The following is a 15,030-nucleotide window of genomic DNA, read 5'->3' on the forward strand; positions in this document are numbered from 1 at the left end:
AAGGATATAGAATCTTAATTAAAGGATGAATAATGATGTGCCATAAACAGAATTAAAGACAGACTTTTGAAATTATAATTTAAAATTAATTTGAAATTTGAAATTAGAATTTAATCTACAGACAGGCGACAATGATTGTTTTCATCTTAGTCCATACTAAAATCTGTATTTTAGAAGGCGAGCCTACTTCTCCTTTTAGGGAAAAAAGTGATTCTTTTGACAGTAAAGAAATTTATTTTAGATTCTCATATTTGAAAGGAATCCTTTCATATCCACTGGGCAGCGTTTCCCAAAGAAATCCCCCTTATCTCTTTTCTGATTTTGTTTACTTTGTTCTCAGGCTGCCTGTTCTATGTTTTTCAGGAACCAATTTAATGCCATACAGGAAGCGTCCTATTCCTTACTGTTGTGGGTTGAATCTCTTTCCCAGTGTCCCTTGCTCACACGCTGAAATTCACACGTGCCTTCTGCCTCCTTCTGAACAGTCTCTCCTTTCCCCCTTGGGGTTTTCCTGTTCCTGGTCACCTTCCCTTCCCGCTTCTCTGCTGTGCGCGGCTGTAATTTTATTTGCCCGGCGTCACTGTTTTGCCTTCTCTCAACACGATGCTTTCATTCCCCATACCCCTTCAAATAAAGGAATTCCTAGCCAATCCTTTTTCAAGAGTGAGAAAAAACTTTTTCTAGAAATACTCGGAGAACGTGTTGGATGCCTTCTCTCAAAGTTCTGGCATAATTTAAAAGTGGAAACAACTCTTAAAATTTAGCAGAAATATTTGTGATATTATATTTATGATGTATCACAAGTCACTGTCTCTTGATGGCACTGTCAACGTTCAGCACATAATGTATCACTGAACGAACGTATTAACACGTGCATATTCAAATACTGTTGTAGTTATGATGCCATCAAAATGACTGCATTTTGAGGTGTTTTTTTTTAACCTATCTAATGTAAAGAATGAATTTAATCTTGGAAATTAAATAATGTTGTCGTGAAGATGCTAATTTGATAAGAAGTCACAGTTTTAAATGCCAAATGCCCCGGCTTAATATTGTTCAGCAACTTTATTTAGAGACTGTGAAATGTGGCTCCCTGTTCCTGTGGACGTCAGGCTTCACGGCTGATGTCTGGTGCCTGATAATAATCGGGTGAAAGGACCCCCAGCGCTCGAACCGTGTTGTGGATTATACCTACATTGCTTACGGTCCCCCCTCCCCCCTTTGCCCGTATTAGCAATCTGCTTTTGTACTTTGACTTCCAGGATTTCCCTAGTGAATTTTGTCACAGAAAAAAGAGAATCATCAATATCGCAGTTAAACTTGACTTTCAAAGCTAATAGTATCTCATTTGGGGGCTCAAATTTAATAAATTTTCTTTGATTCTGGGTGAGTTTTTAAACATCAAACAATGAATTGGCCAGGGTGCAGTAAAATATTTAGATCTATTGACTATGGTTCAGAAGGGTAGAAGGCAAAACACCAGTGGTTTGATGTTGATAAATTCTCAGCACCTTAATCCACATTAATGTTTTCTTTTATCTGAGTGCGCACTGGTGACCAAAAAAGAAAAAGCGGCAGAAGGTATCCATAAGTATAAACTGTAAAAATTAAAGAAAATATACTTGTAAAATATGATTTTTTTATGTAAAATAAGTTAAAAGCATTCTCATCCTGACTGAAGACTCTGGAGAATGTTTGTTACAGATAAATACACATTCCGAATTGGGACTCCGCTGTGCATACAGTACTCACACCATTATAAAAATTACCTTACAGTGTATGTTTTCTAGCATACACTTTGACATTCACTTATTGACAGAAAGTCTTCTGCTCAACTTGGGAATATAAAGAGTTTTATAACCATAGATTAGCATGAACGGTTAAAGATGTCATCATATGTTTGTGTGTGTTTACTGGTGTAAGGAGACCCTACGCAGTATGATGGTTCATTCATAAAACAAGAAATAACTCAAACAGGTTTTACAAGCTTCCCAAGTAGAATGGAAAAGCAAAGCAGAGTTTTCGATCATATATTGTCGCCAAGTTACATTTGAAGTCGCTCAGGTAAAAGTAGAGATATAAATATATTTATTTGAGAAATTAGTGCTATTTTTATAGTTTTCCCATTCTTGACCTTTACTACTTCATAAAAAACACTTTTGATCCTGTGGCTTTAAGCTAGTTGTGTAATATTTATCAAATATGTGGTAGCAAAGAGATACGTTTTTAAAACCAAGTCAGGCATAGGGAAAGTTAGAAAATATGCCTGTGTATGAAACCTACTATCATGAAACTATATAATTAAAAATGAGAGCTCACTGATATTATGGAAAACCAAACTGTGGAATTTTTAAAGCTTTTAATAACTTTGGAAATTAAAAATGAAAACAGACCGGTTTTTGAGCATTTTCTTTTATCTATATACAGCATATAGGGAGTAGTTTCTCATTTGTCCAGAAGGTGGCAGTATAATATCAACTGCATGTGATACCTATATTGGCTAGAGAATTGGTGTTTCTCCTGTATCTGTGATGTTTGTATTGTTGCCTTTCCGAATACTTAAAATATAGTACAAATACCACTGATTTCATTCATTATCTTATTTAGAAGTTGCGTGACTGAGTTGGTTTATATGTATTTAGTCGCTAAGACTCAAGTTTAGTAAGAAGAAAATGGGCAAGTAAACCTCTGACTGGTATATTTTTAAGTCTCCTTGTGTGTTGAGTCTATTTGTTTTTATTCCAGGGTACATATTATTGAAGTTTTCTTTTCAAAGACCAGTACCAAATAACTGTCTTGTCTAATATGTATCAGTTAATGCCAGTTAAATTAAACATGTTATTTTAAAAAATGATAATAATTAGGAGATTGCTGTTTGTTTTCGATTTTGTGGATGTTTTTTTCCTCCTTTCTTTTTTCTTTTGAGGGTGGAACGGTGAAAAAATAATTCAAAACCTCTTGATCAGAAGAGCTCCAGTGACTCGTCTTCCCTCCCTCATTTCAAGCAGGAGGATGCTTTTTCTTCTTAACATTCTCCCCCAGCACTCTGAATTAGAGATTTATTTGCAACGAAAAATCAATTAGTCCTAAATTTATTCATGGATTTCAGGTCCAGCGATCAATGCAAGTCCACTCAGTGGGCTCAAGGGGACCCAGTTCATCCCAGTTAATGTGTCTGAAGGGGAATTACCATTGATGCTGTTTTTTTCCCTTTAGGTCAGAGATCAGATCTCGCTGTCACGGACTGCGGCAAGTAGGAATGACTTCACCCTGCAGCTACCCAAACTGCACCTGGAGACCTTTGCAATGGAGGGGCTCAAGGGCGGGCCAGAGGTTGTAGCGTGCCAGGTTAGAGTCTAAATAACATTGTTTGCTACTGAGACGCCTAGAAAAATAAATTGCACTAACTGGAGAGAAGGAAAGCCTCAAAGTATTGTGAATAACTTAAAGGAGATGCAAATAATTCTTCTTAATTTTTCTTCTACCGTGTAACCCTATTTCACAAATAATGGTGTGTTTTTTTCTTTAAAGCCTCGAAATAGCCTGTTAAGTAAGCCAGAAAAGTATTTTTTTTTTTTTTACCAAGGAAAAATGTGTGTTTTATAGCTAAGTACAGTATGTAAAGAACACGCTTCCCTGTCAGCAGAGGACAATAAGACACTAGGCTGTTATCTCTTTAAGCTAGTCTCAATTTGTAGCTCTTATTGTTTTAAATAAATCACTGTAGAGAAAATTATCAGGAGAGATATTTGAAAATTTTCAATGTTAATTCCAAAGTATGGCCAATATTTCTTAGGTAGCAATTTAATTTAAGCAAATGTAGAACCTTACTGGACTTTTTGCACTGAGGAGCATTTCCCCTTGATTTTTAGTTTTAATGAACAACATAATAATATGTGCACATTGGGTTATTTCATTTATAAAACTCAAAGTACCAAATCCTGAAACCTCAAATAATTGTAAAATCAACTTAATAAAGAAATTTTTTTCCAGAGCATACTCCTTTTCAGATGCTGCAGGTATCTTTCTAATCAAGGTTACTATTGTGTTATTGTGGGCATTTTTATTTTTCCTGAGGGTTAGGACAGTTTTTTAGTTGGACGGAACAAAATTCGGTACGTGCTTTATTTGCCTTTTAATGCCCAGTGCCTTTATTAGAAAAACCTATCAACATTGTGTAAACTGTAGGAAGCCTGATATTTCAAAAGAGGCTGTTCTTGTTCAGTAGCATTCTAGAATTTTCAGTGTATTGAAGAGAGAAATATCTCTTAAAACTCAGTTTCTGTTTCGCATTTTGAAGTTTAAAATAAACTTCATCCTTCTTTAGTGTATGACTCTGTGGAATTTTAATTTTGTACAAAATTAATATCAGTCCAAGTGGGGCTCTGGTAATTTTTTTCTCCATGCTCCATACCCTAATTTAATTTGTTATTAGTGCCCAAATTAATGCTTTACAAAGAAAGAATGCTCATTTCTTTCATTAGGTTGTCCACCAATGTATTTAAAATATATACGTGATTTAAAACTAAGCATAAAATGTTTTTATTTTCGGTTATAGGCTGGAATACCATACCATTATTTAGTACAAGATTAAGATGTACATTTTAAATTTGATTACCATTATTTATGAATTCATTGCAACCACAAATACAATAATATGATTTGAGAGTTTTCTAGTGGCCATAAAATAATCCTGTACTTGGCTATCCTTGATTCAGAATCTCAGAGGGCTCAGGACTTGTCATAATTCACAAATAAAGACTTCCCCCAAACTGTAGATTTTAGTGATTTGGAAAGAGACTGATCCTCAGAATGCCAGTTTTGGGGGGAAAAGCACGAACTCTCTATGGTTCTGACATCAGTGAAGAGCCAGAAGGAAATGTAGAGACCCATATTTCAAACTGCCGTCTCTTCCAAGTTCTACTAGAAATACTTACGCGCAAGGCCAATACCTAAACACTTGGGCTCGTTTTGCAGTGACGTGCTGGGATGTACACGGCAGGTTAGTCATGAATCGAAGTTCATTACTCCATGCGGACAAGAACACGTGACTTGGGCCATAATAGTTTTTTCCACAGACACACAGACACAGGCAGGGAGACAGACAGACAGACAGACACACAGAATCGTGGTAGGCTTTGGAGTACTTTGAGAAGAAAGGCTCTGTAGTAATTGATGACCTAAAATTTTCATATTAATAGCTACCGTGTCAGTGACCACTTACTATGGACGAGGTATCATGCTTAGTTAGTTCTTTAAATACTTCATGCTGTCTAATTCTCACAATGGACCTGTCACATGTGGCGTTATATGTCAAATAATGGCATCATTTGCATTTTACAATTGAAAAACAACTACAACAGGTAACGCTCCACATCAACAGCAAGTAAGGGGCAGGGCCTGGAGCCTGAATTCAAGTGTAGGTGTTGTTTGACTGCAAAGCCTGAACTGGTAAAATCTGATACTGGAACAAAGTCTAGACACCTGTGTTAAATGGTAAGCGCACAGCCTCTGAGATGTATATAGTGGGATTTTCCTTCCGTTTACAAAATATTCATTATGCATCTATGTAAGATGTAGGTCATAGTTTATGCTGTATTGTGGACAAATTCACAGAGAAAGAAATTTTGCTTCCACTTGACAGGCTAATATTATGGAACACCACTTTTCACCTTTTTGCAGTATGTAAATATGTATATTTATGCTAAGTGTGGTACACACATATTTAGGGATTCAGTGTCCGTTTGGCTTCGTACTCGGTGCTGATGGGGCAGACTGTTCAGAGAGCACGTGTCCTTTGATCATGCCGAGGAGAGGATCACTGTGCAGGATGTGGTAGTGTCCAACCATTTGGCCAACCTATACAGCCATCGCTAGAGCAGTAGGAGCTGCCCCCCCCGTCTGTCTCTTCCAAAATGGGAGGTTCCAAAATGGAAGGAGGAACAGTGAGCACGAGGGAATGGTGAAGAGGCTTACCCTTTCCCCTCCGGACCCGGGAGAGCAGGTGACTTATGCTCTCCCCCAGGAGAAAATTCAGTTCAGAAAAATGTAGTCTCTGAGCTCTGCTAGCATTTAGCTTCAATTTTATTGTCCGCAAAAGAAAAAAAAAGGTGTAGTCCTACCAATTTCTCAGGCTTGTAGTAGCATTAAGTGAGGCAATGCATGTCAAGTAGAGAACACAGTGCCTAGCCAAGAGAGCAGGCAGTGTATGGTAGCTGTTATGACTGCAGCCACTATGGGACCCTCGTAAAGAGGAAGCTAGCACCAGTGGCTTGTTTTCATTACTTTTATTTTTTATTTTTTTTTATTAAAATTTTTTTTAAGCTTTATTTATTTTTGAGAGAGAGAGGAAGAGAGAGCTAGCGTGAGTGGGGGAGGAGCAGAGAGAGGGAGACACAGAATCCGAAGCAGGCTCCAGGCTCGGAGCTGTCAGCACAGAGCCCGACGCGGGGCTCGAACTCACAAACCGTGAGATCATGACCTGAGCCGAAGTCAGATGCCCAACCGACTGAGCCACCCAGGCGCCCCTGTTTTCATTACTTTTAAGGGTGTGTGTGTTTTACATGGAGGAATGGTTATTTAGGATCTTTTTCTCTCTATCTTTCCATTGGCTTCATATACTCTTCCTTGTTTCTTCAAAAGCTTTAAATAACTTTGATTAATATCAGCATCAGCTCCCTATTTACTTTTCCATGTTACTTGATGTTCCTGTGAGACCATGTCTCCAACGAAACCCTTTGTCTAAGCTCTTATGGCAAGTCCATACTATTGTTACCTGTGCTTTTATCTCCCAAACGATAGTGTTATCAGTCAACCAGAAAAAAATTAAAACACCTAGATTAGACAAGTTAGCTGTAGCTGAAAAGTCCAGTATAATGTGAATGCACAGGACTTTGTCATAAAAAATATGCTATCCATATTTTATAAAGATAATCCCGATCACTCATTATCTTATACTTTGAATTTTTTCTCAATAATTAAGCTATGTAGGGGCGCCTGGGTGGCGCAGTCGGTTAAGCGTCCGACTTCAGCCAGGTCACGATCTCGCGGTCCGTGAGTTCGAGCCCCGCGTCAGGCTCTGGGCTGTTGGCTCGGAGCCTGGAGCCTGTTTCCGATTCTGTGTCTCCCTCTCTCTCTCTGCCCCTCCCCCGTTCATGCTCTGTCTCTCTCTGTCCCAAAAATAAATAAAAAACGTTGAAAAAAAAGTTAAAAAAAAATAAATAATTAAGCTATGTAATGCATTAAAAATATTTTTATGTTTATTTAGTTTTGAGAGAGAGAGAGAGCAGTGGAGGGGGCAGAGGATCCAAAGTGGGCTCTGTGCTGAGAATAGAGAGCTCAGTGCAGCGCTCGAGTTCACGAACCCTGAGATCGTGACCTGAGCCGAAGTCGGACACTTAACTGACTGACCCCCCCCCACCCCCCCGGTGCCCCTGTAATGCATTTATTATCTGGCAAATATTAGCAGGCATGTAATAAATGTTTGTGTCTCCACCCTCATTCAATAATAAGCAACAAGTAACAATATAAATAGTTGACATTTGTTGAGTACTTATTCTGTACCAGTCACTGTGCTAGCCACTTTACATTTGCTATCTCATTTAATCCCTGCAACAACGGTGTGAATAGGTGCTGTGATTTTCTCTCTGTTATAAAGAAAGGAGCTAAAGTTTATTGAGATGCAATAAATTGCTAGAGGTTACGTATCCAGTGAATAGGATCCATTCATGCTTTTTATTTCTGCCTTTTGTAAACCATGGCTTGCTGTGTGTGTGCGTGTGTGTGTGTGTGTGTGTGTGTGTGTGCGTCTTAAGATGGTCAAGAGGGAAAAAGAATAAAGGAAGGGTCTGTCTGTAGAATACAGTTTCATTTGTGAGGAAATAGCTGAGAGGATAGAACTGCAAAAGAGGCTAACTGGAAAAGTTACTTACTTTACTTTTTACTTACTGTGTATTTTGGCCTTTCACCTGTGAAGTGAAGATAACAAAAATTTCTGACTCCTAATGTTGGTGTGATGTTGAAATGGGTTAGCATATAAAGTGCTCAGAATAGTGACAGGTGCATTGTAAACGCTCAGCGTCTGTTAGCTGTCCACTAACACGAAAGCTGCATGAGGCCAGGAACTTGGTTTTGTTCGCTGTTGCATAATTCTTTAGGATGAATGCGTGGGGTTGCTGCCTCTAAGGTTACGCACATTCGAAGGCTCTGATATACATTCCTCAAGTGTCCCTGAAAAAGACTTCCAGTTTACTCCTAAATGACCTCTGTTAGGCTTTTAGTTTCCTTCTTAAAAGTTTGGTTCTTTATTTTCCATTACTAAAGGGAAGTGTTATCTCCTTTATATAATTTAGATCTTCCCTGATTTCAGATGCCCGTTGTCACTGGGTTCTTGATTTACAGAGTTGCCAGCGTTTAGTCTAAGAGTCTCCATAGCGAGGTATAGAGAATATTTGGTGACTGCTGTTTGTTTCACAGATACTCTTTTTCATTTATTTCTGGGTGCATAGCTGTGCTCTGAGTGTTTGAGATTATTGGAAATCTGACCTTTTTGGTAATGTAATAAGGCGTCAAAAAGATTTTAAGCTTATCTAAAGTTGTTATCCAGGAGAGTGTGTGCAATTGTCTTTAACTTCTAAAATGAAAGTATCTTTTAAATGAAAGAACATAAAATGATTTTAGACTTAGGTGGTGGGGTCGAATGGAATGTTGAAATGCTACCCTCTTCAAAGGTTGGAAGGTACTGTCCAGAGAAGGGAAGAGCTGTTTGTCAGGCAAAAACAATTCGCTGGAAAAATCACAGGGTCCATGTGAGAATAAACACGTTTTGATGAAGAAGGCCATCTTACCTTACCTACCTGCTTGACAGCTGTAGTCTGTAGCTCACAGGTTATAAATTGTGCCAGTGAGGACTCTAGATGTCCTAGGTTTGAGGCCTAACCTGAGGATGAACGTAAGAATCAGCGTGTTTGCTCTTGCTGTTGGCACCCACAAGAGTAAATGGCATTTTCTGAGGGAGTTGTCGGACAACTGTCTGAGGTGAGTTGTCGGAAAAGCATTTTTGTTATTTGCTAGTTAAAAGTCGAGAATCCTTCTCTGAAGATTTGATAATTTCTTCAAAATCTCCTGGTAACTGAGCTGTAAGCAAGGCTGAATGAAACAAAACAGAAAGTTCAGTTGTTAATGTGTGCAGAGGACTGACTTTAAGACTGTGTTGCAAATTGGGATAACAATTAAATAATTAAGTGTGAGCGCTTCAACCTTGGCTGTGGTCATTATGAGTTAGACCTCATGGTCTTCGATCTGTTATCTGCTAAGATTTTCGTTCTTGATGGCCCAGAAAACCTAGCGTGTCCATCATTATTGTGCAGTTTGATATTGTTGTTTGCCTTCTCACCCTCCCTCTTTCCCTTCCTCATTCCTTCCCTTCTGGTGCCTGTTTGATTTGCACTTTATTTTTTGGGTGGTGATGATGGTGGTGGAGTGGGGGAAGGAAATACATCAATCAGAATTCTAGAGCAGAATGGTAGAGTAACAATGTCAAATTATACTTTTTTTTTGGTTCAGATATTTTACCTGGTGATATATGCTACCATTCTTTTCTCAGTCCTTATACCTTATTTTAAAGACTTATTGTAAAAAGAGAGGTTTTTTTTTACATTTATTGTTAAAACATAGCTTGGGTACTGATGGCTAAGATTTCTAAAAACTGTTCAAGTAGGGAGTTATAAGAAGTTCTTTAAAAATATTTAGCAGATGAGATATTTTACATCTTGCATCATGGGTTTTATTTCAGATTGGTGGTAATCTGAAACACCAAGAGTGTTTTTGATTGTTGCTGGGACTTTCATCATTGCCTTTTGAAAAGGATAGGATGAGGGGTGCCTGGGTGGCTCAGCGGGTTAAGTGTCTGACTTTGGCTCAGGTCCGTGAGTTCGAACCCTGCGTTGGGCTCTGTGCTGACAGCCCAGAGCCTGGAGTCTGCTTTGGATTCTGTTCTCCCTCTCTCTGTCCCTTACTTGCTTGCTCTCTCTCTCTCTCTCTCTCTCTCTCTCCCTCTTTCAAAGATAAACATTAAAAAAATTTTTTTAAAAAGAAAGAAATGGACAGGATGACATATGAAGAGAAGGAAATGCATCTGTATTAAGCTTCTGCTGCACAAAACCTTATATTGAGGAATCTCATAACTCCTTACTCCTTAACTCAGCTGAAAATATTCTAGAATTAGTCCCTCTGGAAGTGACCTGGTATCAGTGATCTGAACTGACACTAAGTAAAATCTGATAGGAATTCTTTAAAAACTAGGCATGATTCATAAAGTCCTTTTTCCAGTTTTTTTTTTAAAGTTTATTCATTTATTTTTGAGAGAGACAGAGACAGCATGAGCGGGGAGAGGCAGAGAGAGAGAGAGAGAGAGAGAAAGAGAGAGAGAGAATCCCAAGCAGGTTCCGCAATGTCAGCACAGAGCCCGATGCCGTGATCCATATCACGAAAGCAAGAGATCGTGACCTGAGCCAAAACCAAGAGTAGACACTTGACCAACTGAGTCACCCAGGAGCCCCGTCCAGTTTTGTTTTTATCACTTCTTCCTTTGTTTATTTTAAGGAAGAATAATTAGGAAGAAGATAAAATCATAGCAGAGTCAGGATCCCAGAGGTTTGAAGAGGTTATGCAACTTTACTAGAAAGTAACAGGACCGGCTGTAGAACAGATGAAGTCCTTCCCCCTGTAGACACAAATCATACAGGTAGCAGGACTTGTCATTGTTTTGTCCAACTGTGTTTTTTGCAAGGAAATACACCATCCCTTCTTGTGAAGCATGAACAGGCTGATGGTGCTATTGGAGTTCTAGGAGAGGATCACTATTTTCTGTGAGCGATTGGCCCTCAGCTCTTCTGGTGCATCAGCTTGTCACCTGTAATGTAGCAGGATTCTCGCACATGGAATCATGACAACGAGGCTTTTCTTTCTAGGAAGCAACTTTATTCCTGCCGGCACGACTCAGTTGGGTTTGTACCCAAAGAACTGAGCCCCGGATGCCATGTAGCATAGTTTTTTGTATATTTTCTACTTCTTTGTCTCTCATATATGGTAACACACACAAACATGCAGTCTCATTAAGTGGTCTCGTGTTACAAGGTCATAAGGGATGTTGTCATGTCTGCACATAGCCAAGTTACCTTGAGTTATTTTTTTCTTTAAAAAAAATGTTTTTTTTAAATGTCTTATTTTTTTTTGAGACAGAGAGAGACAGAGCATGAGCAGGGGAGGGGCAGAGAGAGAGGGAGACACAGAATCTGAAACAGGCTCCAGGCTCTGGGCTGTCAGCACAGAGCCCGACGCGGGGATCGAACTCACAAACCGCAAGATCATGACCTGAGCCGAAGTCGGACGCTTAACTGACTGAGCCACCCAGGCGCCCAGAGCTTTTTTTTTTTTCTTTCCTTAGGGAGGGGACCCTACCACCGTAACACAGAAGTGACAATATGTGCCCTACTGCATCTTGGGGCAATTATGAAGGTCATATGACATATATGGAGAAAGTTTAAAAATTAAACAGCACTAATAGGTATCTTTAAAAGTGTTTTCCTTTGAATATTTGGCATATAAACATTCCTGGATCAGGTGTGAGCTTGCTTCGTTTTCAATTTCAGGTTGAGATTTTTGTCCTTCTACAAACAGGCAAGTAAGTCCGATCATAGGGAAGTTGGCAATTGTGAATCCACAATTTTCCGTGTGTCGTTGAGTGTGCTGGAAACATCATGTTGATCAGAATAGGAATGACTTTACTAACAGCACAGTATTTGGAGGAGATAAGATAATTCTGTTTGCTTGGGAAAGAGGCGAACACCATCGTATTGGAGAAAGCCTATGGGGAGAGCCGGAATGCTTGGATTCAAGTCCTGTTTGCACTGTAGCCCAGAGCCCCCCATACCCTCTGCAGGTGAGGACGTGAAGCCCGTCCAGCTTTCACTCGCAGGACTGGGGAAATCAGACGGCCTAGTGTGCGTGCTAGGGTGCTTTTTTGCTGTAAAATGCTGTCTTAATATAAACCGTATTGGAGTGAGCTGCAAACAGGCCTGGGGGCAGGACAAGTGACTTCCGTCCATCAGGGAAAGTTTTAGTGTTTCAGCTCTTGGGGTTTTCGATTGATGACTTCTTTGGTACAACTGGCACTTGAGTAGCAGAACAGAATGTTCACAATCTTGGTGTTTCCTCACAGTTCAGAATAAAGCCCCGGTTAACACTTTGTACTTCCATTTAAAGAATTATTATACAAAGTAACTAAAGAATTACTAGGGGCGCCTGCGTGGCTCAGTCGATCAACTTTGCCTCAGGTCAAGATCTCCCGGTTAGTGAGGGTTACTGAGTTCTTCGAGCCCCCGTGTCGGGCTCTGTGCTGACAGCTCAGAGCCTGGAACCTGCTTCAGATTCTGTGTCTCCCTCTCTCGCTGCCCCTCCCCTACTTGCTCTCTGTCTCTCTCTCAAAAATAAATAAACATTAAAAAAAACAACAACAACAAAAAAGAATTACTACTGTTTTCATATTTTCTTTGAACTCTGTTGCCTTTATTTACACCATTTATATTTTTTAGAGGGACTTCAGATTCCATCTCTGAAATGGTGACGATACTTGCCTGTGTGTGAAATGTTTCAGACACATTTAGTTAAAAACAAAAACACAAAACATGAAAGTACAGAGCATTTTTTTTTTTTTTTTTTTGGTTACAACAGTCAGCTCCAAGTAGCTCCAAGTAGAAAAGCTGCTAAGCGATATGAACATAATTTCTTTGTCATTAATGTTAAGAGGCAAAAGCTGAATCCCAAACTTGACCCTTTCTCTAGCTTTTTTTCCCCTCATTTTTGAAGACTATTTAAGTATAAGTATAACCTTACTAGATAATACCTCTTAATACTTATTATTGAGAGACCGAAGTCCGTGAGCACTTGAACTTTCAAATGCTGCCACAGAATTGCTATCATTTTAGCTGCTTGGACAAAAAACAGTGTTTGATGGACTGACTAGGGGAAGACCTGGAAAGGGAAGGGTTATCTACAAATTGAGTGAGTTTATTATGGCTTAGTGATTTGCTGATTGATTTCATTTGCTGTCAGTTAAGGCTCTCTTAATGTCAGTTTTCTTTGCATAATGCCTCGAAATAAAGACTGATAGAAGTTCTTCAGATTGATGCCGCTTATATAAACTGACCCTGATTTGCCCTATTTTACATGACAATTTAAGTGACGGCACTTAAAGGAAAATACAGCAATGAATATGCAACTTAAGGATTAAGGGAAATGCAGTGAATCATTCAGTCTCAAACTAGGTACAAAAGTAATTTCTGGTAATAATTCCACAGATACCTTCAGTTTTATTAAACAGACTGTTACTACTTTGATGTGTGTGTGTGTGTGTGTGTGTGTGTGTGTGTGTGTGTAAAGAGAAGGGGAGGGAGTTGAAATGAAAAAGGGAACTGAAAGTGACCCTAAATCTTTTCAAATTATGGTAACTCTTCCTCTCCCCACTTAAACTTGGAGTTGTTAGAATCACAGTTTAAAAAATATTTTATTTGAAGTTGCATACATGCTGTAATTAAGTAACCAATGAAATGTAGGGTGAGTAATTTTATAGCTTTAAATGCTTTTTGTTTGGTTTCAGAACCTTCTGGTAACAAGCAGTAGTACTCCTCCCGCCCCCCCCCCTCCCCCCCCCCCCCCCCCCGCCCTGCAATGGCCAGAAGTCTCACCATGCTAACTAAAAAGAGGTATAACTTTTGGGAGGCAGATTAATTTAAGAAGTAACTCAATGAAGAAAACATGAAGTACTAATATTTTAACTCCTTTTCTAAGTGAGGGCTACTTAGCTCACGCTTTTCCCTTTTCTCTGGAGAGGATATGATATCACTTCCAGGTCACAGTGCTGTGTTTTGTTACGAGTGTATTGTATAATGCATATTAACCAACATGAGCCTGACTTGGTGTAACTTCATTAGGATTGAAAGGAGGACATAGGAAATAGGGCTCTGAAGTGAAGAAAGTTCAGGAATTCTGTTCATGTAGTGGGGGCTCTGCAAACCAACACTGAAGCCTAGGTGGTATCTGTGACATATTTAAAAGAGTCACAGATTCTAGGGGTGCCTGGGTGGCTCAGTCGGTTAAGTGTCTGACTTTGGCTCAGGTCATGATTTCACCGTTTGTGAGTTCAAGCCCTGCGTCGGGCTCTGTACTGACAGCTCAGAGCCTGCGGCCTGCTTTAGATTCTGTGTGTGTGTCTCTCTCTCTCTCTCTCAAAAATAAATAAACATTTAAAAAAATTTTTAAAGAACAAAAACCCAAAAATGCCTAGGAATAAACCTAACCAATGAGGTGAAAAATCTATACACTGAAAACTATGGAAAGCTTATGAAAGAAATTGAAGAAGACACAAAGAAATGGAAAAAATTTCCATGCTCCTGGATAGGAAGAACAAATATTGTTAAAATGTCGATCCAACCCAAAGCAATCTACATATTCAACGCGACCCCTATCAAAGTAACACCAGCATTCTTCACAGAGCTAGAACAAATAATCCTAAAATTTGTATGGAACCAGAAAAGACCCTGAATAGCCAAAGCAACCTTGAAAAAGAAAACCAAAGCAGGAGGCATCACAATCCCGGACTTCAAGCTATACTACAAAGTTGTAATCATCAAGACAGTATGGTACTGGGACAAGAACAGACACTCAGATCAATGGAACACAATAGAGAACCCAGAAATGGACCCACAAACGTATGGCCAACTAATCTTTGACAAAGCAGGAAAGAATCTCTAATGGAATAAAGACAGTCTACAGCAAGTGGTGCTGGGAAAACTGGACAGCGACATGCAGAAGAATGAACCTGGATCACTTTCTTACACCATACACAAAAATAAACTCAAAGTGGATGAAAGACCTCAATGTAAGACAGGAAGCCATCAAAATTCTCGAGGAGAAAGCAGGCAAAAACCTCTTTGATCTTGGCCACAGCAATTTCTTACTCAACACGTCTCC

General features: G+C 39.2%; 1 protein-coding gene across 11 annotated transcripts in view; it reads left to right on the top strand.

Annotated features, from left to right (window-relative positions):
* Window positions 1-15,030, top strand: part of CCDC171 (coiled-coil domain containing 171) — a 308,137-nt gene that overhangs the window by 226,150 nt on the left and 66,957 nt on the right. For 10 of the 11 annotated variants that reach the window (XM_078436783.2, XM_078436780.2, XM_078436779.2 and 7 more), the window contains one exon: window positions 3,217-3,348. The exons of the other annotated variant lie outside the window; for it this stretch is intronic. In XM_078436783.2, the coding sequence (XP_078292909.2) occupies window positions 3,217-3,348 (132 nt within the window). The remainder of the gene's footprint in view (window positions 1-3,216; window positions 3,349-15,030) is intronic. 11 annotated transcript variants of the gene reach the window in all.

The sequence above is a fragment of the Panthera onca genome, chromosome D4 (assembly GCF_046562875.1).
Source record: "Panthera onca isolate mPanOnc1 chromosome D4, mPanOnc1 haplotype 2, whole genome shotgun sequence".
NCBI lineage: Eukaryota > Metazoa > Chordata > Mammalia > Carnivora > Felidae > Panthera > Panthera onca.